The following is a 23340-nucleotide window of genomic DNA, read 5'->3' on the forward strand; positions in this document are numbered from 1 at the left end:
ATATTGGTCTAACCAAATAACCCACAAATTTAACAGTTTATTCCCTGGTCCTTACTGCATCCATTCCACCAGTTTCGTGGCAATCTATCGTGTACTTTTTGCGTAATATTGCTTAAAAACAAACACATAGACGCACAACCAAACAGGGGTGAAAACATCCCCTCGTTGATGCAGGTACATAAAATGACGTTTTTTCTCCGTTTTGCGATTCAGTGTACGTGCAGCCCATCATCAGCAAGGCCCGTGCTGACCTGCTGAAGAGCCACTTCCTGCCCACGCTGGAGAAGCTGAAGAAGAAGACGGTGAAGGTGGTGGCTGAGGAGGAGCTGCTGAAGGCCGACAGTAAGGGAGACACCCAGGAGGCCGAGCTGCTCATCCTGGACGAGTTTGCCATCCTCTGCAGGGACCTGTACGCCTTCTACCCCATGCTCATCCGCTACGTGGACAACAACAGGTTAGCTCTCTGACGATGCTGCATATGATGGGATTTTTTTAAAGGTCTGTTCGGGGGGGCTCATGGGGCAGGTGTTAGTATTTACGGGGGATAAAAAAGGTGCAAATGTCTCTGTAGTGATGTTTCTCTGCCGCTGCAGGTCCAGGTGGCTGAAAGAACCAGACGCTGACTCCAATGAGCTGTTCAGAATGGTGGCTGAGATTTTCATCCTCTGGTGCAAGTCACATGTGCGTTCCTTCATCTCCAGTTCACACATTTTAAACTACGAAAAAAACAGAAGGGCTTTGTTAATTAGATTATGTTTTATTTCCTGTCCTTCTCCAGAATTTCAAAAGAGAGGAGCAGAACTTTGTGGTTCAGAATGAAATTAACAACCTTTCCTTCTTGACTGGAGATAATAAAACAAAGATGTCAAAGGTAAGTTTTATATATTACATCTAATCGCTGTTACATCTTGATTTTCTTATCATTGAGCGTCAACCATCTACTTCTTGCATTAGTGCTATGGCAGCAAGATCTAGAACTAAAAAGATTCATGACATCTTTCACCATTTTCTCTGCCATACTTAATGTGTACATACTATGCTAATACATTAATATGTAAAAGGCCAGTCTCCGAGCGACAACATGAATGCACACTAAACGGTGCTCATATGTGATAAACAGTGCACATCCATGGGAGGTGTAGTGTGCTCTCTTATTCTGTTCCTCTATCTCTATCTGCCTTTTCTTTCTGTGTCCTCCAATGTGTCTATCAGTTGTTTAAGGAAGACAAAGTGTGACACAGTGCATTGGCTGCATAAACCAGTTTATTGGCTTATGTGCTCCTGTTGCCAAGCAGAAAAAACAACAATTTGTGCTATACAGTCGTCTGTAGTTTATTTATATGTTACTTCACCTGATTAACTGTGGCCTTTATTTATCACTATATATGAAATGGTAACTTTGTTCATTCCTCATTGCATCTGGAGTAATGAAGCCCTTCTAAACAAACCATGTGATTACATTCCACTGCTGGGTTTGCAGGTGATAGATTGTGGTTACTTTGTGTGTTGGCCGATAGTTGCCTCTACCTGTTCTATAGTTTACTGTAGTTAATGTGTGATAAGACTGTGTTTGGGTTTATATATATACAGATATATTAATTTGGAAATCATTATTTTTGTATTTTTATCAGATGCTTTAATGTGGATTTTGTCCATCACTGGTAATGTCAGAAACGCTCTAACAGAGGGAATCTGCTTTTCAGCTCAGGTTTGAGACGTCTGAATGCTTCAGTCGCCTCTTGCTTTAGTTTAAATACAGTATGAGATGAGTGCTCCTTCTATGTAATAAATATACTTAATAATACTTTATAAAGGGGGACATTTTCCATTATCTGAAAACACCAGCTTATTAAACACTCATAGATATTTAATTCACCTTTCAAAGCTGTCTGAGGTTATTATCTTACTTTATTTCAGTCTGGAGGACAAGACCAGGAGAGGAAACATAAGAAAAGGCGAGGTGAGTTCTATTCTATCCAAACCTCGCTGATCGTAGCTGCTTTGAAGAAGATGCTGCCAATCGGCCTCAACATGTGCACACCGGGGGACCAGGAGCTCATATCTCTGGCCAAGACTCGCTACCTCCTGGTGAGAATGTTATCTTACGCTGGCCACACATTTTACTGGGATCGTATGACTCTCACACGAGAATACATTTGAAAAAGAGCAATTTACCAGATGAATTTTTAAATGAGAAATCTTAAATTTACACTGTTGGATAACCTTTATTTTTTATTCTGTCTCCTGTTGTTCAACAGAGAGAGACAGATGATGAGGTCAAAGACCACATCCATCAGAATCTGCATCTCAGAGAAAAGGTGAACAGGTTGAGATCAGTATTTCAGTCAGTAATTATTAGCTCCCATACACTATAGGCTGGTATTTGACGTCTTTCTTTGTAACACCCCCCCAGTCGGAGGACCCTGCAGTGAGGTGGCAGCTAAACCTCTACAAGGATATAGTGATGAGGAGCGAGGGGCCTCCGGACCCTGAGAGGGTGGTGGACCGGATCCAGAGGATCTCTGCTGCGGTCTTCAACCTGGAGCAGGTCAGGCTTTAACATTTACTCTTCTGAGCTGCAAATTAAACTTGGGGTGCATTATGCCGTGAAAGACATACATGGAATATAAAGGTACTTAAAAGTACAGGATCACCAGACGTGCAGGCACATTCAGGTTCAGGATGAGCCACTAGAGGAAAAAACGGTCTGCCGGATCATTTTATTCTCTGTGGTTTGTCTGGTTGACAGTGACAGCCAATGCATTGATTGATTGATCATCTTAACTGTGACTTCTTCTGCTCCCATTAGGTGGAGCAGCCCCTGAGATCCAAAAAGTGTGTTTGGCAGAAGCTGCTGTCCAAGCAGAGGAAGCGAGCGGTTGTGGCCTGCTTCCGCATGGCTCCACTCTATAATCTACCAAGGTATTATTGTTTACTATTGCATCTACAGAGTTTACTCTTCATCTTCTCTTTTTAAAATCTCAAATGATGCAACAGCCTAATAATCATGAAACCTGAATTTATGAAGCACTTCTCTAGTCTTGTCGACCCCCAAAGCTCTTTACAGTACAAGTCACACACACATTTATACACTTCATGCCCTTATATGCTGAACTTTGTCTTGCAATCTCCATTCATACATCGTCAGGGGCAATTTAGGGTTCAGTATCTTGCCCAAGGACACTTCAGAAGGCATCCTGGAGGAGACGAGGATTGAACCTCCCCCCAGGAGAGAGAGCTCCCTGCACCCTATCTATGTCCCCATCTATGTTTGCCAGTCAAATACCGCCCACCACACTCTCTTCTTCTGCTCGTGTGAGGCTCATGAATCTAATTTTTCTCTTCCTTGGTTCTGACCCTGGATTAATGCACAGCCCCCTCCCTCGCTCCGTTTGTAGGACAAATGTCTGGCCCGCAGCTGTTATCAAGAAACAGGGAAGAAAAAAAAGGGGCCACTAGCAATTTCATGCCCTGCTGCTCTGTAACTCAATCACCAGGAGGCCGGCAGAGAGCTACAGTCGGGAGGAAAACAATTATAAGGCCCAACCTGGAGGTGGTCATCTTCAATATGTGCTCAGACAATGCAGCCCGCCTCCCTGACAGCATGACTCATTTAGTCAGAGTTGTTGACAGTGAAATATGACACAGCACAGCTAATAATTACCTGACAGTATTTACAATGCAGACACAGCTGATTGTTTTGTATTTGGAGTGATAAATGTCGGAGGGATGGGTGTGAAGCTTGAGGATGATGTCGACTTTTCCTGAGTTTCACGCTGTCGGATGTCGTCTCTTTCTCTTTTCTGTCTCTGTTCAGCCTGTCTTCTCTCCTCAGTGTCACTCTCACCATGTTTTACCTCATCCCCTCAGGCACAAAAATAATAATTACTTCCTGAATGCCTACCGACATATGTGGCTGGAGATAATGCATGAGAACGCAGACAATGACAGTCTGCTCTCCATGCTGACGGTAACGTAGCGCTGATGTGACGTCGCCACTGTTTGACCTTGCATACATGTCTTCTAACCTTCCCCTTCGCTTTCCTCCAGGCACGGGTCTATGCTAAAAAATGTAACACCCATCTATTTCCCCTGGTGTTTTCCACTGGTCCATATCTGTACAGTGATGCATCAAGATTGATACAAAAATGAAAGAAAAATAACTTGCTGTTTTTTGAGATGAGAAAATTGATTCCACTGCTTACTGTGAGGCTGCAGCCAGGAGGTGGTTACCTTAGCTTAGCATAAAGACTGGAACCAGGGGGGAAAAGCTAGCCTGCCTCTGTCCTAAGTGTACGTTTTGGTTGTGCAAGGGTTTTTTGTGATGCACTTTTTTTGGATCATGTGCACTCACTTTCTAGGGTTGTGTCCTCACTGTGACCCCGTTTCAAATCTTTATGCTAAGCCAACTCTCCTGGCTCTAGCTTCACATTTAGCTTAAATAGTGCGCTATTCCTTTTCTCACTCTCCGCAAAAACATAGAGATAGAATATTCACTTAAATGCCAAACTACTGTTGCAGATACATTCATTATGTTATCACTGTGCAGATCCTTCAGACTGTATAAAAAGATGGAAAAATCCTATTAAAAAATGAAGCCAAAAATATCGGATCAGAATCCTGCCATCCTTGTGCCAGTCTCAGCTGTCAATCATGACGTTTCACCCCATTTGTATATCATCACGTATCTAACTAAAATCAGACTTGACAGAAACAATTTGAATTTGACATGTATTTTGACTTTTTAGTTTGGTCCGTGTCCTATATGCTAACATGGAGGAGACAGGGTTTTATGACTTGAACCTCAGCAGGTCACCAGGGGGAGATTAAGACACTTTCGTTTCACTTTTGGGGAGTTGTCATGTCGTCCATCTTAAAAATACAGTCTGTGGCAGAAACGTATGAATCTAGTCCCTAGGCTACTGCCTGCTGATGGGACTAGCTTGTTATGAAAAAGAAGTGTGAGTAAACCAACAGTCTGGCAGAGAGCATGTGCGTAACGGCTCTGTGCGATAGCTTCCTCCAAGGTGACCAGTTGGATGTGCCAGTGCCCTACACTAACCTGTATTAACCTCTCCTAATTGGACTTCCCTCTTCTTTTGCTATCTAACCCGGTCCTCTCGCCCTTCCTCAGGCATCGCTCTATTAACCTCTTCCTCCTGGCCTATCAGAGAATATGGATAGAAACAGAGGAGTACTCCTTTGAGGAGAAGCTAGTGCAGGATCTTGCAGTAAGTACTTGTGTTATCCTCGGCGCCGTCCTGGGAGACGAGCATCGCCCCGTTTCACCATCCTCCTTTACTTGTGTCATTGTGAAAAGTGCCAGTTTCACCGTGTGACGCCACGTCGTTGTCAGTCCTACATAGTGTTTCTCACGTGTCAGTCCATTTTTGGCGAGCATGACATCAGCGCTGATGTCAGAGGCAGCTTTTGTGAAGTGTCGTGTAGTCTGTCCCCATTCAGCGGAGGTAAGAGCATCCAGTCTCGATGCTTGGACTCGCTAAGGAAAATTATGAAAGTTGTGCTTCCTTTCCTAAATTTTCACGGCCATGAAATGTCACAATCATGGATTGAATTGGTTGTAAGCTAAATAAATGCAACAAGCACTCTATAGCTTTTTTTCTTATTTTGTACTTTCTAATCCATGAGAATCTATCATTTAAAAAGACTGATTACCAATTATTAGCCTACAGCAAATTATTGTTAATTCAGTTTTCTGATTGAAAAGAAGGAACATTGGCAGTTTTTTGTCTTTTTACTTTGAAAATCGTATCTTTATTTGCCCCCTTTGATAGAACACCTTTGCCACGGGGAATCACTGAGGAAGTTATGGTGTAACTCATAAAGAGCTTTAAGATCAAGATTTTTTTTCGTATGTGTCTGATATAATGTAAACGAGTATTAGGGCCACTTAAAGGGAGAAAAATGGGATTTCAAGAATAAAAATATGATATTACAAGAATTAAGTTGTAATATTAATTTATTTTAATTTATTCTTGAAATCACACAGATGTTTTACCCTTGAGAGGCCCTGATGAGTCATAATCATGATAGTCTCTGCCCTACAATTAAGGGACAGGAAATCTATCATAGAGATTAAACCCGGAGAGTCGCCCCCTTTATGCATGCAAGCGCACGCACCCATGACTATACCCATGCTTATGCTTGTGCATGCTGTCAGCATATCTGGTCAGGATCTCATTCTCATAGGGATAGCACTGTATAGTCAGGCTTAGTGTTCCTGTACCTATTGTTCATACAGATGTATCAGTTTAGTTATATTGTTGACATGGAGAGTACAAGCCTGAGCCCTAGTGTTGTATGACTTTGTCCAGAAGACGCAGCCCATTGTGGAGGAAGAGGAAGAGGAGGAGGTTAGAAAACAACCGGACCCACTTCACCAGCTCATTCTGCATTTCAGCCACAACGCTCTGACTGAGTGCAGGTACGTGCACACTCACCGTCACACACAGGGACACCTGCTGCCAGCACGCACTTCTCCATCTGTGACCCCTAATAGCTTCAGCCTGCCTCATAACACATGTATTAAGCTAAATCATTGCCATATGTTTTATGACCGGAGGGAAACAATCCCCTTTTGTGTATTTATCTTGCTGCTTATTGTAAAGAAATTGCAGTGACTTCAATGAAATCCCTGAAACTTGTAATTTATTTGTGATTTGAGCTTTATGAGGTTTAACCGATATTTATCTTCTTCTTTTAGTTCTTTGGAAGAAGACCCCCTGTATATTGCATATGCAGATATGATGGCAAAGGTATTATACATTCTCTCCATTATTTATGAGATTGATGGTGTTCAGCCATTTGTTATTCAGGTTGTACAATTTGTTTTCTCTTCCAGAGTTGTGCGGAAGGTGAAGAAGAAGAAGAGGAGGAAGGAAAAGAAAAAACATTTGAGGTAATATTGATTTCTGGGGAGTATTTTCCTTCCTTTCACTTTTTTTTTTTTTTTTACACAATCTCTCTTTCAATCATTTCCTTCAGGAAAAGGAAATGGAGAAGCAGAAGATGCTTTATCAGCAGGCCAGACTCCATGATCGAGGGGCTGCAGAGATGGTGCTGCAGATGATCAGTGCCAGTAAAGGCAGGACAACACACACACACACACACACACACACACGCACACACACAAACAATCTGATTTTCTGCACCTGCCCTCTCTGATCAAACTGTGGTGTCTGATTTGTGATCGTCAGGTCGACTTGGTGCTATGGTGACATTCACCCTCAAGCTGGGCATCTCCATTCTGAACGGGGGGAACACAGTGGTCCAGCAGGTACACAGCCCACCACATGCGGACGCCGGGCTGTCAACAGCAACAACTCTTTATTAATGATTTCTTTGTGTTTGATGCAGAAAATGCTCGACTACCTGAAGGAAAAAAGAGATGTTGGCTTTTTCAAAAGTTTGTCTGGACTGATGATGTCTTGCAGGTAATTGAGCCAATAGCCTATTGTCATGCTTTATACTTTATTCATTTGTTATTTTATTTTATTCGACAACTGCTAAGTAAATGGGCCTCTAATAATATATTGGTTGCATTTTGGCATGTGAAGGATCCTCTGATTTGGGGTTTTGGCCCATACTAGTACTAGGTTTTGATAAAAAATAAAATATATTCTGACTGATTATTTTTCCTCCTCAGCTTGTTGGAAGTAAAATACTCACTTGTTGGAGCTCAAACTCTGAAAAACATTGTTCTTTTTCTAAAATACATAAATGCAACATATTCACTGTGTGTATTTCTCCTTCATCAGTGTTCTGGACTTGAATGCTTTTGAAAGGCAAAACAAAGCTGAAGGTCTGGGGATGGTTACTGAAGAAGGATCAAGTAAGTGAGGATGATAAACATGGTAAACTGTCTTATTGTTTATTTACCTACAGTATGATTGGTGCATTTGTTGTCCACCAGGGGACTTTTAATCCTGTTGATTCACAGATTATTTCTGACCCTTATGTGGTGCTGAATGAAAAACCCACAAGTCAATATCTGCACATTAGTTTTGGCATCATTGTTAAGGAATGCTGTGTCAACAGAACCCTTAAAAACTCAAAGCAATTCATGTACCACACACTAATGTCTTGGACATGTGAGTATCTTTGATACTGACAATGAAACGTAGCTAGAGGAACTAATAACTTTATTTGTGCAGCAAACTGATCTTTTCCCTCAGCTACAGCAGGTTTTCAGCGTCTAAGGCTCTGTTCAAGACGTTGTATTAAATCAGACCTGAGTGATACGATCACAAGTTGTCAGTTCAGGTCTGAACACACCTACATGTGGGTGACAACTGACAACAGATCACTCAGACCAGATTGGTACTGTAGGTTGTCTGACTTGCTGACGAAAATCTTTCTTTACAGCCGAGCTGCACAAGGTTCATTCAGTGCCTTGTGACTCCTGACTCTTGCTCACCTGCTCATCAGACAACAGACATATCTGTAAACTCTAACTGGGTAAAAACAAGATCAACATTTGGTCTTCACTAACACAAACGATTGTTGTGATTACTTCCATATGGAGCAGGAAGTGAGATACGATCACAAGTGGTCACAGGAGACACATGAGCATTAACGCTGACCACTTGTGATTGGATCTTTCAGGGCGGATGTTTATACCAGGTCTGTAAAGGGCCTCAGTTTTACAGAACATGGTCCAAACCACGACAGTTGCTGAACCTCAGTGCCGTTATCTCAGAGAATCATGTAGAACTCTTGCCGTGTCTCATTCTCGTGCAGCATTAAGTTTGATGAAACATTTGCTCTTTCATATTTTCTTTTTGACATACGAGCCCATTTCCACGTCACGTTTGTCTCTTGTGTCTCATGTCGTGTCCGTCACTGTCTTGCATGTGAAACCTGTGCTACTGTATGTCTAAGTCCTGTCTGGGCCCTCGTTGCAACCGCATCCACATAAACGTCAACTTCTAATCCGAGCTCTCTATTTAATCTGATGGGTAACATACAGTACATGAATAGATTTTTCTCATGTCAACTCATTCTCACCTCATCAACTCAGGCATAAGTGATGGTAACCTGTCTAACCTGTAGTCCAAACACCTGCCCACTGAGCAGACGTTACCTTTAAGACTGTTTAATCGTACCCGTATATGTCAATGTTGCTGATCAGTGTGAGTATGTAAAGATATATATATACAGCGCCCTCACTCTTTCCTGTTCCTACTTCTTCTAATTGACTCTCAATGTCTTCTCCTTTGCTTATGTCTGCTTTTTGTTTTGTTTGTTTGTTTTTCTTCTGGTCATGTTTTTTATCTCATCGGTCGCAGTCAACGTGAGTGAGCGGGGTAAATACATGGTTTAGATTCTACTCATCCTATTGCAATGCTGACATCTTGATTGCTCTCCGTTCAAACCCCCACCGTCTCCCTTATTCCCTCCCAGTCCCTGCCTCCTATCCCCACCCTGCCTCCTCCTCCTCCTCCTCCTCCTCCTCCTCCTCCTCCCTCGTCCTGAATGCATAACAAAAAAAAACACCTCCTCTCAGCCCTGGACTGACAGAACGCATGCATGCTCCTCTTACATCTGGATAGATTGTTCAGTCCATGGTCAGGTGCCTCAAACTGACTCTAATCTCTCCATGTCTTCTTTTTTTAATAAGAAGTCTGTGCTTTTCATTTGTGTGGGAACTTTTTTTTAATGTTTCTTAAGTTCTCTAAATACTAACCAGTGCTTATAAAGCTTTGTCTGTAAGAAACAACAAAGCTTTTTGCTGGTGTTAAACAGCAAAGCTTAGATATAAAACCCTATTCCTCATTTATGAAATGATGCTCTATACCTTGTTTGTGTGTTCTGAAAACATAATTTGTCAAATAGACAGTAGCTTTATGAGTAAGTAAAAGCTATGCAAGCTCCGCTGCCTGTACTGGCGTTACAGTGATGATCTGACCTTCTCATCGCTGAAACAGACGGTTAATCTCTTTTCCTGTCGTCAGGTTCCAAGGTTCTGCAGAACGATGAGTTCACTCAGGACCTCTTTAGGTTTCTGCAGCTTCTCTGTGAGGGCCACAACAATGGTGGGTGCCCTCTTTTCCTGATGCACAAAAACCTACTCACTCTCCAGGCTGCGGGTTGAGAATCTACTCCTCTCTAACCTGTCATTGTTTTAGATTTTCAGAACTTCCTGAGAACTCAGACAGGGAACACAACTACAGTCAACATCATCATCAGCACTGTGGACTACCTCCTCAGACTCCAGGTAGGATATTTAAGATTGATACAAAATTATATTTTCCGTATTCATTCATCTTCTTTAACTTGCCCAATCTATTTTGCCTTTCTCCTCCAATAGGAATCCATCAGTGATTTCTACTGGTACTACTCTGGTAAGGACATCATCGACGAGGCCGGTCAGAGGAACTTCTCCCAAGCTCTGGCAGTGGCCAAACAAGTCTTCAACTCATTAACTGAGTATATACAGGTAGGATTATATCACAGTGCACTGCAACACAAACTGAATCTGAAGTTCAATTCATATTACATATTGATCCTGTGATCTGCTCTGTGTCTCCAGGGTCCGTGCATCGGGAACCAGCAGAGTCTGGCCCACAGCAGACTGTGGGACGCTGTGGTGGGATTCCTGCACGTGTTTGCCAATATGCAGATGAAGCTATCACAGGTATAAACAGTTTGACTGAATTAAGGTGAAGATGTTGCTTTATATTGGTCACTGGGATGCAGAAAGTAATTACTTTTTTGTTGGGGTACTAGTGCTTTAACTGTAGTATATAAGTTTTATATTACTCTAATTCTAACTCACTATATTTCAAAGGAAAATATTGTACTTGCAAGCCACTACTTGCATTTGACAGCAATAGTTAGTATTCTCTGCAGATTAAGATTTCCCTTCATCATATTATGCAATGTAACAATTTGAAGCGACATCTTCTGTCAAGTGCATATTCCCCCTCCATTGTATGGATGTATTTGAGGTTAAACTGTAAACCCACGTCTTCTCTCAGGCTTTTGTCCATAGTTGTTTTGTATTTACTTTTATACTTTTATTATATTTCATTTTATTGTATTTTATTCTTGTAGATATATGTTTTTATTTACTGTTATTTGTCAACTCATCTCTTAAAATTTGCTTTATAAACTTAATCCATATTAGATACAAGCAGTTTTGAGGAATGTATCTTAACTACTCATCTTTACCAACCACAGGCTTTTCTAGAATATCTCTTGCCACTAGAGGGCTCTCCAGGCCAAATGATAGCAACCTCCTCCACAGCTCCTGCAGTGTCACATTTACTTCCACTCAGCTATGTGATGTATGACTTCAGCCATGATTTTTTCCTCCGTACCCCCATATGGCAGCGGTGGGATGTAATCCAACCATCTAACCTTATCTGGATGTGACAGTAGAAGCCGGCAAGAAGGAGAGCACAGGTGGAGGAGTTTTTGAATTAAGCTCATCAAAGTATGCCTCCGATTTATGGCATGCTAAATACAGTCTCCACTGAGACCCTAAATGAGTCAGGCTGACCCGACCATCTGCTTCCAGACAGTGAAATAGCATTAACCCTGGTGCTGATGGATGGATGTTTCCTAGAAAGGCCTTCTGGGCCCCAGCAGGGCCACCGTGAGCCCCACAATCACAGGCGGCCTTGATCTCTCCAAATGCAACTTGGGGATATTAGACAGTGCCTTTACAATGTAATCTGTGTGATGTAGTGTGATGTGAGTCACAAGGTTTCCCCTTTCTGTCCACTTCTAACAGGACTCCAGTCAGATTGAATTACTGAAGGAGCTGCTGGACCTGCAGAAGGACATGATCGTTATGATGCTGTCTCTACTCGAAGGTAAATGGCTTGCATACTCTATGAGTTACAAGGATAATGTCTCTTTTTTATGACTTTCATCAAACTCTTCTGTTTGCCTGGGATGTAATTTAATATTAACAGCAGCAGCTTTGCTTAATCCGTACAGAGTGTCCCTCGTGTTGACCGACCAATTTTGCTCTTTTTCTCACTTCACAGGTAACGTTGTCAATGGCACCATCGGCAAACAAATGGTGGACACTTTAGTGGAATCTTCCAGCAATGTGGAGATGATCCTGAAATTCTTCGATATGTTCCTCAAGTTGAAGGACTTGACCACGTCCGACAGCTTCAGGGAGTACGACCCTGAGAGCAAAGGGATCATCTCAAAGAAGGATTTCCAGAAGTCCATGGAGAACCAGAAGCAGTACTCCCAGTCTGAGATCGAGTTCCTCCTCTCGTGTGCCGAGGCGGACGAGAACGACATGTTCAACTACGAGCAGTTTGTGGAGAGGTTTCACGAACCCGCCAAAGACATTGGCTTTAATGTAGCCGTGCTGCTGACCAATCTCTCTGAGCACATGCCTCACGACGCTCGCCTCTCAACGTTCCTCGACCTGGCAGAGAGCGTTCTCAGCTACTTCGAACCTTATCTGGGTCGCATCGAGATCATGGGGGGAGCCAAGCGCATCGAGAGAGTCTACTTCGAGATCAGCGAGTCGAGTCGTACCCAGTGGGAAAAGCCTCAGGTGAAGGAGTCCAAGCGACAGTTTATCTTTGATGTCGTCAATGAAGGCGGCGAGAGCGAGAAGATGGAACTGTTTGTTAACTTCTGTGAGGACACCATCTTTGAGATGCAGCTGGCTTCTCAAATTTCAGAGCCCGACCCGGTGGAGCGAACGGAGGAAGATGAGGAAGACAACCAGAGTGTCATGGAGAACCAGGAGGAGGAGGAGGAGGAGGAGGAGGACAGCATGTTAGAGTCTTCATCTGCCTTCACAATTGCCTGCATCTCTTTGAAAAAAAGCCTCTGTCACTTCCGCCAAATGCTAACACTGAAGAGCATGAGGCGGCGGTACAGGAAATTCAAGAAGATGAGCGTGAAGGAGATGGTGCGCAGCTTCTTCTCCTTCTTCTGGATGATCATCACTGGACTCTTCCACTTGGTCTACAGCCTGATTTGGGGTTTCTTCCACATCTTGTGGACCAGCATGTTTGGCGGTGGTCTCGTTGAAGGGGCTAAGAATATGAAGGTGACAGACATTTTGGGCAACATGCCGGACCCCACCCAGTTTGGCATCCATGGAGACGTTTTGGAGACAGAGAAGATGGAGGCGAGCGAAGCGTCAGCGTTGGCGCAGCTGGGTCAGATGGCTCAGGGGGAAGCGGCGGAGGCAGACCTGATGGCCGAGCTCCTGAACATACAGTCCAAAAAGGAGGGGAAGCACGGGGCTGAGCCGGGGCTGGGGGATGTGTCTGAGGTGGTGGTGGGGGACGCTCCATCCATCGCCAGTGCTGTCAGGCAGAAGAAAGCACAGGTTTGTAATCACATTAAATCAAACATAATGATGATAGCTTTCTTGCTAATCGTGCCTTAACTGCTGGATACTTAAACACAACAACAATTGTGTCAACGATTTATTTAAAACACATTTGTCCTAATACCAGTACAACCTGTTAAAGTAACAGATGGTCATTAAATGTCTTTGTTACAGATGGCAGCGAAGACGAGTCCTTTGAATGGAGACTACAAATCCGATTCAGAGAAAGGAGAGTGAGTGTTGAGCTTTGAATTGTGCGTTGATCATCCTCAGTAGCAACCGATGGAATATGAGCTAAGGGCCGGAAAAAAAACCTCATCCAAGTGTGTGTGTGTTTGTGTGTACCATTATTTATATATTTAAATGATCATCTATTGTGTTTCTGTAGTTCTGCACCTCTCTTAGGGCACATGGATGTAAATTTCACTCAGACAACTCGCTTTATACATGGTTCTTGCAGCAGCAGATCTTAGTTAGAGTTTGCTTGGATGCTGGAGTGGTGGAGGGGGCTGACTGGACAGGCAATAATACCGAAACAGGGCAGCAGAGGCACTGATAAGCAAAGGGAGAAATGAGAAATCTATGAAGCTTGAGTGGGCTGCCTAGAGGATGTGTAGAGCGAGGCACGTCACACGAGCAGAGCCGTGCAGCTGGAGTCGACTGCCTGAACTAGCTCACAACCATCGCTCACAGTTGAGTGTATGTGTGTGGCACTAATAGAGGATTTATCGTTGCAGCTCGGAAGATGGGGAAAAGAAGGACCATGACAAGTCCAAAGATGAAGGTCCTCCAGAGCCCCCCGCACAGGAGAAGAAAGTCCCGAAGAAAAGGCTCGGCCCGAGAAAAGAACCACCAGAGGCCTTCATGGCCAGCTTCTTCGCTGGCCTGGAAATCTACCAGACCAAGATGCTGGTGAGATATCTTTAAAAGAATTTGATGTTTCAACCGTATATTGTTAAGAGAACACAAATAAATGATATTTATACGTCTTAAATCCAAATGATTATTTTCACAGAACTACCTTGCCCGAAACTTCTACAACCTCCGCTTCCTGGCACTTTTTGTCGCCTTTGCCATCAACTTCATTCTGCTCTTCTACAAAGTAAGATTCTAGTCAAGCCACAATTCTGTGAATAAAGTAAATAAAGTCTGTCGATTGTTCTCTGCACTCAGGTGAAAACTCAGAAATGCCTTTTTGTCCGTCAGGTAACCGGTGATTACACAGACGATGAAGACCCCTGGAATGGTCAAGGTAGAGCCGGCGAGGAGGAAGATGAAGGGGCGGTTGAGTACTTCGTCCTGCAGGAGAGCACAGGCTACATGGCGCCAACGCTTCGCTGTCTGGCAATACTACACACCATCATATCTTTCCTGTGTGTAGTGGGATACTACTATCTGAAGGTGCAGTATCAAAATACACTTAATAAAAATTGTCTTCGTTTGAGTGAATTTTAGAAACAGTGTGAGGATTTAAGCAAAAAAAGATTTTGTTTCATGCATTTATTTAGCATTTCTGAGCAAAAGCTCCAGTTGGACACATTGATGAACTATTTAGAATCCAAGATCCAAGGTCGCTGTGATCTCACCAAAATTTTTTTTAGCCTTTCACCCTTTCAAATTTGGCAGAAATGTTCACTCTGACTCACAGATTGACTGATAAGATTTGGGTGGTGAAAGGTCAGAGGTCAAGCCTCAGAAAATGTTGTAGTCCTTTTGAATAGATCAGATCATAATCTTGCCTTTAATGGAATTTCTAAAAGATTTGACCAGTTGTTGCTCTGACTCAAAGGTCAAAGGTGATCCTAATGAGTCTGGAGCTTGTTGTACCTTATACTTTGGGACGCACTCAGTTGTTTCAAATATGTTATATAAATAACATTGACATTGTCATTGGAAATAATTTATGTAGACTGAAACTGCACTGGTGGAAACAACCCCATTGCAGGAATTCTAGTCTTAATAAAGATAAGAAAATAGAAACTAAAACAACAGCAGTCAAAACAGATAATCGGGTCATAAAAGGGGTTAAAAGTTCATTACACAGAAAACCAAACGGCTGGATGTCAAACATTCATAAAAGACGCTGGCTATGCAGTATATTGAAAATATCTGGGCATTATATCCTTCACTGGGCAAATGATGCAGCCAAATTCTCTGTCTGTGTGAAAGGTTCCGCTGGTGGTGTTCAAACGGGAGAAGGAGATAGCGAGGAAGCTGGAGTTCGCCGGCCTCTACATCACGGAGCAGCCGTCTGATGATGACATTAAAGGGCAGTGGGACCGACTGGTCATTAATACACCGTGAGTCAAAAAACAGCTCAGGTATTAAACTCTCTGGCTCATAATCTACAGTACAAACAAATGTTTAATGCAAATGTTTTTCTTCTCTGTTTTATCAGTTCATTCCCAAACAACTACTGGGATAAATTTGTCAAACGGAAAGTAAGTGGCTTATGTGATTTTTTTGTTGTTGTGTTAATCTCTTACGCACACACAGAAGATTAACCGAATCTGGTGACATTTACTAAATGTCAGTGTAACAGTGTCGTCGTCTCCTCTGTTCCCCGCCGCTCGTAGGTGATCAAAAAGTACGGAGACCTGTACGGAGCGGAGCGGATAGCAGAGCTGCTGGGTTTAGATAAAAGTGCCCTGGATTTCAACCCGACAGAGGAAACTGTTGCCAAGGAGGCTTCGCTGGTGTCATGGTGAGAGATGAGACGGATAAAGAGGGCAGACGAGCCAAAAATGAATTGAACCAAAAATAGAGGTCAAACTGAAAATACGAACCTCTCGTATCAACTTTTCTCTGTTGCCAGGTTGAGCTCAATCGATACCAAGTACCAAGTGTGGAAATTGGGAGTGGTGATCACAGACAACGTAAGTTGGAAATGGACGAGTGAAGGACTTTTATAGATGGATGGTTGATTGATGATATAACGACTGGACAGATGGATCCTGACAAACCCCCTAATGTTGTTTCTGTCCTAGTCATTCCTGTATCTAGTGTGGTACACCACCATGTCCATTCTGGGCCACTACAACAACTTCTTCTTCGCCGCTCATCTCCTGGACATCGCCATGGGCTTCAAGACCCTCCGCACCATCCTGTCCTCTGTCACGCACAACGGCAAACAGGTGAGGAGGAGGAAGCTGCAGGTCTTCTACTAAGCAGCAGGGGTCACTACAGAGTTAAAGGTTGAGGTTAGGCTTTGGTATCACTAGTGTCAAGCCTGTGTCAACCAAGCTTTGAGATACTTTTGGTTTTAGAGTGGTTATGGCTAACATGGCACACTGTCACATATTAACTTAACAGAGCTACTCGCGCATCCTATCAGATTTATCCATCTGGTCAAACACTAAGAGCTCCTGAGAAAACGTTGCTGTTTCCACTTTCTCCAAATAGTTGGCAAGTCTCGTCAATCTCATCCTTTCCCTAGGAACTACTAAATCCTACAGAATTAACGATTGTGTCACGGTGGACCACCATCCTCATCTATAAAAGAGGCAGAATACTCAGTTGTAGAATGTGAAATATTCTATAAGATCAAACTTTGAAGTACTCACAGTGGTTATGGCTAACATGTTAGAACATATTTAGACATTATCTAGATCCACAGCAACATGTACATGCTGTTGAATTTATGTGTCTGGTCACATGACTAATCTTACTTTACTCTGATAAGGTCTAACAGCTCCTCCGCTTTTTGCCCTACGGTTGGCAGGTGTCATACCTGTGCTTAGATGCTAGATTTAAAAATGATACTTAGTTATCATCGTATAAATATCTTATGTTAATAAGAAGAATTAAAGTCAAAAGGAAGGACCCTTTGTGCATCTCTGACTCAAATTCATTCGTTTAATTCCCATTTTTGGACTCTCACTTCTTGCAGAGATTCTCATGACTGACCAGAGGCACAAATCAAAATTTAATGTCACCTCAATATCCAAGGGTGGACACACACTTCCACACATACACACAGACACACACACCTCCCACACTACCGCTGCCTGTGGGCAGATCAATCGAGCTGTCAATCCCAATGCAGTTTACTGCTGCTCCGACTGTTGTTGCTGTTCAGGTCCACAAGTAAAATCAATGTGTCTGGAGTGAGCTCAGATGTGAAATTTAAAGCAGCAATTTACTTTTATTCACTGCGAATAAGTGTTTTTGTTCTCTCAACTTCCTCGTTTCTCGACTCAGTGCCATCGTGCTCCTCGTGAGAGTTCTGCAGCTCTTTATCTCTGACCAGTGTGTTTCTACGTGAAGCTTGAATTTCATTTCACTTATTTATTTAAGGACAAAACACATAATAATCTACATCCTTGTTAATGTGCCAGTGTTAGCCAGCGTGTTAATTTTCAACTGCAGTCCTTTGGCGAGATGTCTTTGAGCCGAAAATCAACAAACAATGACAATAGAAATAGCACTGACAGATGACAACATACAAACCATGCAGCACAGTGCAAAACTACAATATCAGTCAAATTCAACTGTGTGATCCCATTGGTTTAGCTGGTGTTGACGGTGGGCCTGCTGGCAGTGGTGGTCTACCTCTACACTGTGGTGGCCTTCAACTTCTTCAGAAAGTTCTACAACAAGAGCGAGGACGAGGACGAGCCGGACATGAAGTGTGATGACATGATGACGGTAAATATGAGTCGCACATTTTTGAAGAAGTTCCTGTTGCTCATGTTCGTCCTGGAACGATACGTCCTGACCCCCGCTGTGTGTTTGCACAGTGCTACCTGTTCCACATGTACGTTGGGGTGAGGGCCGGCGGGGGCATCGGGGACGAGATCGAGGACCCGGCGGGTGACCCTTATGAGCTCTACCGCATCCTCTTCGACATCACCTTCTTCTTCTTCGTCATCGTCATCCTGCTGGCCATCATCCAGGGTGAGCTGAGGAGATACTCACACAATCTTTAAGGGCTATTTTCTAACAGAGAAAACGTATTACTCGATTACTCAAGTTTGTAAATAAATATCTGTCGCAGTAGCACGTGCATCTCACACTCCCGTCTACATTTTCAGGCAGTGAGGGTAGCCGGCTTGCTGCTGCATTCATTACACACACACCCCCCCACAGTATATACGATATGCTCACTGCACTTCCTGTGTGGCTGCAGGTCTGATCATCGATGCCTTTGGCGAGCTGAGGGACCAACAGGAACAAGTGAAAGAGGACATGGAGGTGAGAGGACATTTCATTCTCACTCGCCCTCGCCGACCTACGGAGCAGGGACGGAATGATGATGGGGGTTTTGTCCTCTGAAGGAAATACTGTCTGATGGTTACTTCATGTGTATAATAAAAAAAAAATGTAGATAGTAAAATCATGATGTTTTACCCAAACCTTTTAACTAGAAATTATCCCATATACCCTTTATGTCATGTTATATATATTAATTTGTATACGCGAATCTAACAATAGACCAATACGACAGAAACAAGGGAAGGAGGTAATGTTGTAAACAGTACTTTGTCTCAAATGACAGTGATAATTTACAGAAAACATATTCCTTAACGTTAACACTCTGTTAGACAGGTCAATAACTTTCCTCCCTGGGCAAGTTGATTTAACACATGTACTCTTGTTTTTTTAAGGCCTTCCGTCTCTTTGAAGCAGATTAGGGTCAGAGTGCACTTTAGGCCAGTTTTTTGGTTCTTCCGAGAAAATGGAAAATAAATCTTTAATTTAAAATATGATTTTTGCCTGTTACTTGATGCTAGCTTCAAGTAGTGTACATCATATCCCTTTTAAATACAAGAATAACCATGGTTAAAGGCGAATTTATAATCAGACAAATAAACCTTATGTCAGACTGAGGAATGTGTTACAATCCTCCTTTCATTTCTGTCCTCAGACCAAATGCTTCATATGTGGGATCGGTAACGATTACTTCGACACGACGCCGCATGGATTTGAGACTCACACCTTACAAGAGCACAACTTGGCAAACTACCTGTAAGTGTCTCACCTCAAGTCCTTTAACCTTTGACTACAACTGTATAAAATCAACATCGTCCTCTCTCCCAAGCATGTGTTGCCTCTTTTCAGTAATTGAACCACATGATTGATGGCTTGTGCACTTTAACACAACATTAGGGCCACGGTCACTAACAGCCGCAGTGATCCAGATCACTACGTGGCTTCAGGTCCTCTTTCCACGCGTCTCCTTGTTTCCCCTGCGCTCCTTCGCTTATCCAGTGTCTCTCTGACGCCTGCGAGAATAGAAGGTCTCGGTCCATTTGCGCTCACTGTCAGCCGGCCAGAGGATATGAGAGCGACCTCATTATGTTGCTTCATTACTTTTTAATACCGGGGAACTTTATTGGAAAATAGGTTTGGGATGGCGTGCTCTCATGCACTATTCATCGTGACTTGGCACGCTGTGATGCCCACAGAGCTACAGCGGCCCGCTGCCATTTACACTTGATTTTGGGAACAACAGGTGATTCTGTGACGGAGACGGCTTGGTGTTTCTTTGTTTAGAAACTTGCGTCAGAATGTGCGAAGCCTCCTAGTGACACAGAGGTTGACATATCCTGTGAATTCGGAGTTTGGGAAATGTAGTGAGGCCCAGTGACGTTTCTAGTTTCTGTGTTCTGCGAGAATGTGTCAGCTTACAGTGACGTATGTGTGTTTCTTCTGATTGGCCTGTGGTTTTTCTTTTAAGGTTTTTCTTGATGTACCTTATCAACAAGGACGAGACAGAGCACACCGGTCAGGTACAGTATGATCATCTGTCTTCCACCAATTAAAATAATCAATTACCCTCCTGTCAATGTCTGAGATACAGTTGGGGTGTGTGCATCTAATTATCTAATCACACTGCGGATTATGGTGGTATGGCACCAAAAGCAAAAAGGTTCTTTGTTTGAATCCCCGTTCGTTGCAGGGTCTGTCTGTGTGGAGTTATTATTATACCCCCATGTCTGCGTGGGCTTCCTCTGTGAACTCAGAGACATGAATGGATGCCACTGTTTCCCCACAGTTTAACGCCAGGCCTGTATTTGTGGTCTGCATAGTGTTAAATAAGATATGATTGCACTGAGAATTTTTTTTCTAACCAGTGTAGTTTCTACACAAATAGAATTAGATTAAATAAAACAGTAGCTTCCTCTTTCAGTCGTCCTAGATTTTATATAGAAAGAATTACCTACTTGGCTCAAATTTATAAAAGCATTTTTGGTGACATTACCATTACTATGACATTCAAACATATTAGGGAGATTTTGTTGTGTATTTGTATATTGTGATGACAATTTCATAGTTATAATAACAATAATAATAATGGCGAAATCACACTGGTATTATCTGATGTTGACAGCTTTGCAAGGACAAGCAGAGTTTGAAAGATTTTTTCCCAGATTAACATGAATTAATTACAGTTGAATACATTTGACATAGACTTGGCTTTCTTGGCTGCTCTCATCATATTATTATATACAGTTTTTCCACCAGCTTTAAATGTAGTGTCCTGAATCTTAAGACTGTGTTAATTATATAAATTGTAATTGTTAATTAGAAAAACTATTTAGCTGTTTAAAAAAACATAACATGAAAAAGATGAATTGTCCTGAATCTTAAGACTGTGTTAATTATATGAATTGTAATTATTAATTAGAAAAACTATTTAGCTGTTTAAAAAACATAACATGAAAAAGATTAATTTTTCAGCTCTAATCCACTGCATGCTTTGTATGCATGTGTTTTTGTCCAGAAGTTTAATAACTTTTCCTCCACTAACTCTTGAAAGTGTTTTTGTGTGTGTGTGTCCAGGAGTCATATGTGTGGAAGATGTACCAGGAGCGGTTGTGGGATTTCTTCCCAGCTGGCGATTGCTTCCGCAAACAGTACGAAGATCAGCTCGGGTAGAGCAGATGCATCCTCTTTACCTCTATCAATATTCAGTGGGCTGCTGGAATTTGTAGTCCAACATGCAGCTTCTGGACTACAACACTACACAGTCATCCCACCAACGGCCTGAGGAGATACAAGGCAAAACAAGTTTTTATCCAAAACATCAGAAAAGTGTTCTTCTCCCGTCGGCCGTACCTTTATCACCGTCGGTACAGGAAATGAGCTGTAACCAGACATTTCAATTTTTTGGGTTTTTGTTTTGGGACTCGTTTTTTGACAGCGTGTTGCCTTTTACCCCCCACAACCCCAAATCATTGCACAATATTTTATTTTGTCTTTTTTGAGGAACACTGGGTTGTGTGGGGTTAGGGGACAATGTGTCGGTCACATTATGCACAAGAACCCGACTTCAATATTTTGAGGATGTTGAACTTGAGACTTAAAGCCAAAAGAAAAGCAGAGAAGTATAGTAGATTTGTGTTGTGTGCAAAAATGTGATATGGAAAAGTTATGTTCTTCAGGTGGTGTAACCGTGAGATGAAGTTTTAGAATGATGTGGAAAAAAAGGTTTATGTAGGATTTTAAAAAATGCCTAAATTTTTTCATGAAGTGCCTTACTGTACTGTAACTACATTACAATGAAGCTATGCAAGACTTTTGTTTATTTCTTTATTGTATGTAAGTACAGTCGTTTTTCTGGAGCAGTGACATGTAGCTGTCCAGAAGTTTGTGGCTGAGGTTTTTTCATTTGAAGATGGAAGAACAGCATCGGGTTGATTGGTTTTTATTTTTTTAATTTTTTGCTGAATGCAAACGTTCAAGGTATGAAATGTACAAATACATGAGAATTTACTGAACACCTTCAGACAAGAACAAACATTGAATTGCTATTGTATGGCCATTTGTATGTAGTAGCTTTGCTGATCTGTGCATTTCTTTTGATGGAAAAAAATAAAGAAATCAATGCAACAAATGTGAATACTCCAGCTGTTCCTGTTTACCCGTAAACATCACATCTTAATGACATTTTGTTCTTAATAGCAGACCACTCAGCCGAAACCATCTCCATAATTTCAGCACTAAAACAGCAGGATGTGGCTAACCCAGAACTTTTCAAAATAAGACACCCGCTGCGTGCAAATAGCCTTTAAAAGTCAAATAGTTAATTTGACTTGCTCCAAACCTCAAAGCTATATCATAACCACAACCTTCCTGCAGCTTTTAATTACACTGTGCTGTAAAGCAGTGGCTGAGGAGATTTGAATTGGAATTGGTCAGAGAGGCAGGACAGGACCTCAGCGGGCTGCCCGATGGGAGTTTTAGCCCTATTACCCATGGTGCCACCTGTCAGCTCGCATCATGTCACCACACCTCAGGCACCAGGGCACCACACAGTGCTGCAGCCTGCTGCTGAGTGCAACGCTGCCTCCTCAACTCGGCCTGGAACAGTTCGGGCGTGTTGACTGTTTTTTATGGTCTGAGCAGATTCTACACATAACTGCAGGAGTAAGCCCACAGATTTATCCCTTTTTTTTTTTTTAAAGCTGCTACCATCATTGTTAATATTATATAATAGTGTTTTGCATGCACTGGGGAAAAAAAGGGCAATATTAGAATACCTCATTTAAAGTTTGAGATATATTTGAACAAGCAAAGGGGACATCTGCATTATTCTCAATCATTTGTGGCCATTATGGAAACAGGAAGAAACGATGTGTGAAATCACTGATATGATCATTTATAATAATTTGACTAAATGACAGTGGTGGGGAAGCCATACTAAACATAAGATAGCAACAATTAAGACAATAAGTAAATGGAGACAGTATTATAGGCCTACTAATTCAATTCTAGTTTCTCATTATTAAGTTTGGTGGCACAGTGGCAGCCAAACGAGGTTAGGCCTTAATGGCTTGTTGAGGGAGTTCATGGCTCATACATAATGAGGATTTAGGAAATATTAGAAATATTTTACTTTTATGCTTTTTATCACAGTTACTTTATGTTTCTAATGAGCCATACAAACCTGAAATTCACAAAGGGCCGACAACTAACATTTAACAAGAGAAATAATACTTAACTAACAACAGACATTGTTTATCTAATTTAAAATCATGGACCAGATAAGAAGCCAA

The 23340-nt window shown here is 42.2% G+C and overlaps 1 protein-coding gene across 1 annotated transcript in view; it reads left to right on the plus strand.

The window, feature by feature from the left end:
- The window catches only part of LOC128451115 (ryanodine receptor 3), a 114877-nt gene extending 92836 nt beyond the window's left edge, over positions 1-22041 (plus strand). Inside the window, exons 68-104 of the mRNA XM_053434887.1 lie at positions 214-454; positions 594-681; positions 779-871; positions 1918-2088; positions 2259-2318; positions 2414-2548; positions 2810-2922; positions 5135-5231; positions 6339-6445; positions 6725-6776; positions 6863-6919; positions 7006-7105; positions 7218-7297; positions 7378-7454; positions 7779-7852; positions 9309-9326; positions 9975-10055; positions 10149-10237; positions 10331-10459; positions 10553-10657; positions 11759-11840; positions 12018-13336; positions 13514-13572; positions 14077-14251; positions 14355-14441; positions 14546-14740; positions 15509-15639; positions 15738-15780; positions 15916-16043; positions 16155-16215; positions 16327-16473; positions 17852-17986; positions 18079-18235; positions 18468-18532; positions 19206-19306; positions 20019-20070; positions 21125-22041. Of these exons, the coding sequence (XP_053290862.1) occupies positions 214-454; positions 594-681; positions 779-871; positions 1918-2088; positions 2259-2318; positions 2414-2548; positions 2810-2922; positions 5135-5231; positions 6339-6445; positions 6725-6776; positions 6863-6919; positions 7006-7105; positions 7218-7297; positions 7378-7454; positions 7779-7852; positions 9309-9326; positions 9975-10055; positions 10149-10237; positions 10331-10459; positions 10553-10657; positions 11759-11840; positions 12018-13336; positions 13514-13572; positions 14077-14251; positions 14355-14441; positions 14546-14740; positions 15509-15639; positions 15738-15780; positions 15916-16043; positions 16155-16215; positions 16327-16473; positions 17852-17986; positions 18079-18235; positions 18468-18532; positions 19206-19306; positions 20019-20070; positions 21125-21220 (5000 nt within the window). The 3' untranslated portion in view covers positions 21221-22041. The remainder of the gene's footprint in view (positions 1-213; positions 455-593; positions 682-778; positions 872-1917; positions 2089-2258; positions 2319-2413; positions 2549-2809; positions 2923-5134; positions 5232-6338; positions 6446-6724; positions 6777-6862; positions 6920-7005; positions 7106-7217; positions 7298-7377; positions 7455-7778; positions 7853-9308; positions 9327-9974; positions 10056-10148; positions 10238-10330; positions 10460-10552; positions 10658-11758; positions 11841-12017; positions 13337-13513; positions 13573-14076; positions 14252-14354; positions 14442-14545; positions 14741-15508; positions 15640-15737; positions 15781-15915; positions 16044-16154; positions 16216-16326; positions 16474-17851; positions 17987-18078; positions 18236-18467; positions 18533-19205; positions 19307-20018; positions 20071-21124) is intronic.
- The last annotated feature ends 1299 nt before the right edge of the window (positions 22042-23340 follow it).

This window comes from Pleuronectes platessa, chromosome 11, assembly GCF_947347685.1.
Source record: "Pleuronectes platessa chromosome 11, fPlePla1.1, whole genome shotgun sequence".
NCBI lineage: Eukaryota > Metazoa > Chordata > Actinopteri > Pleuronectiformes > Pleuronectidae > Pleuronectes > Pleuronectes platessa.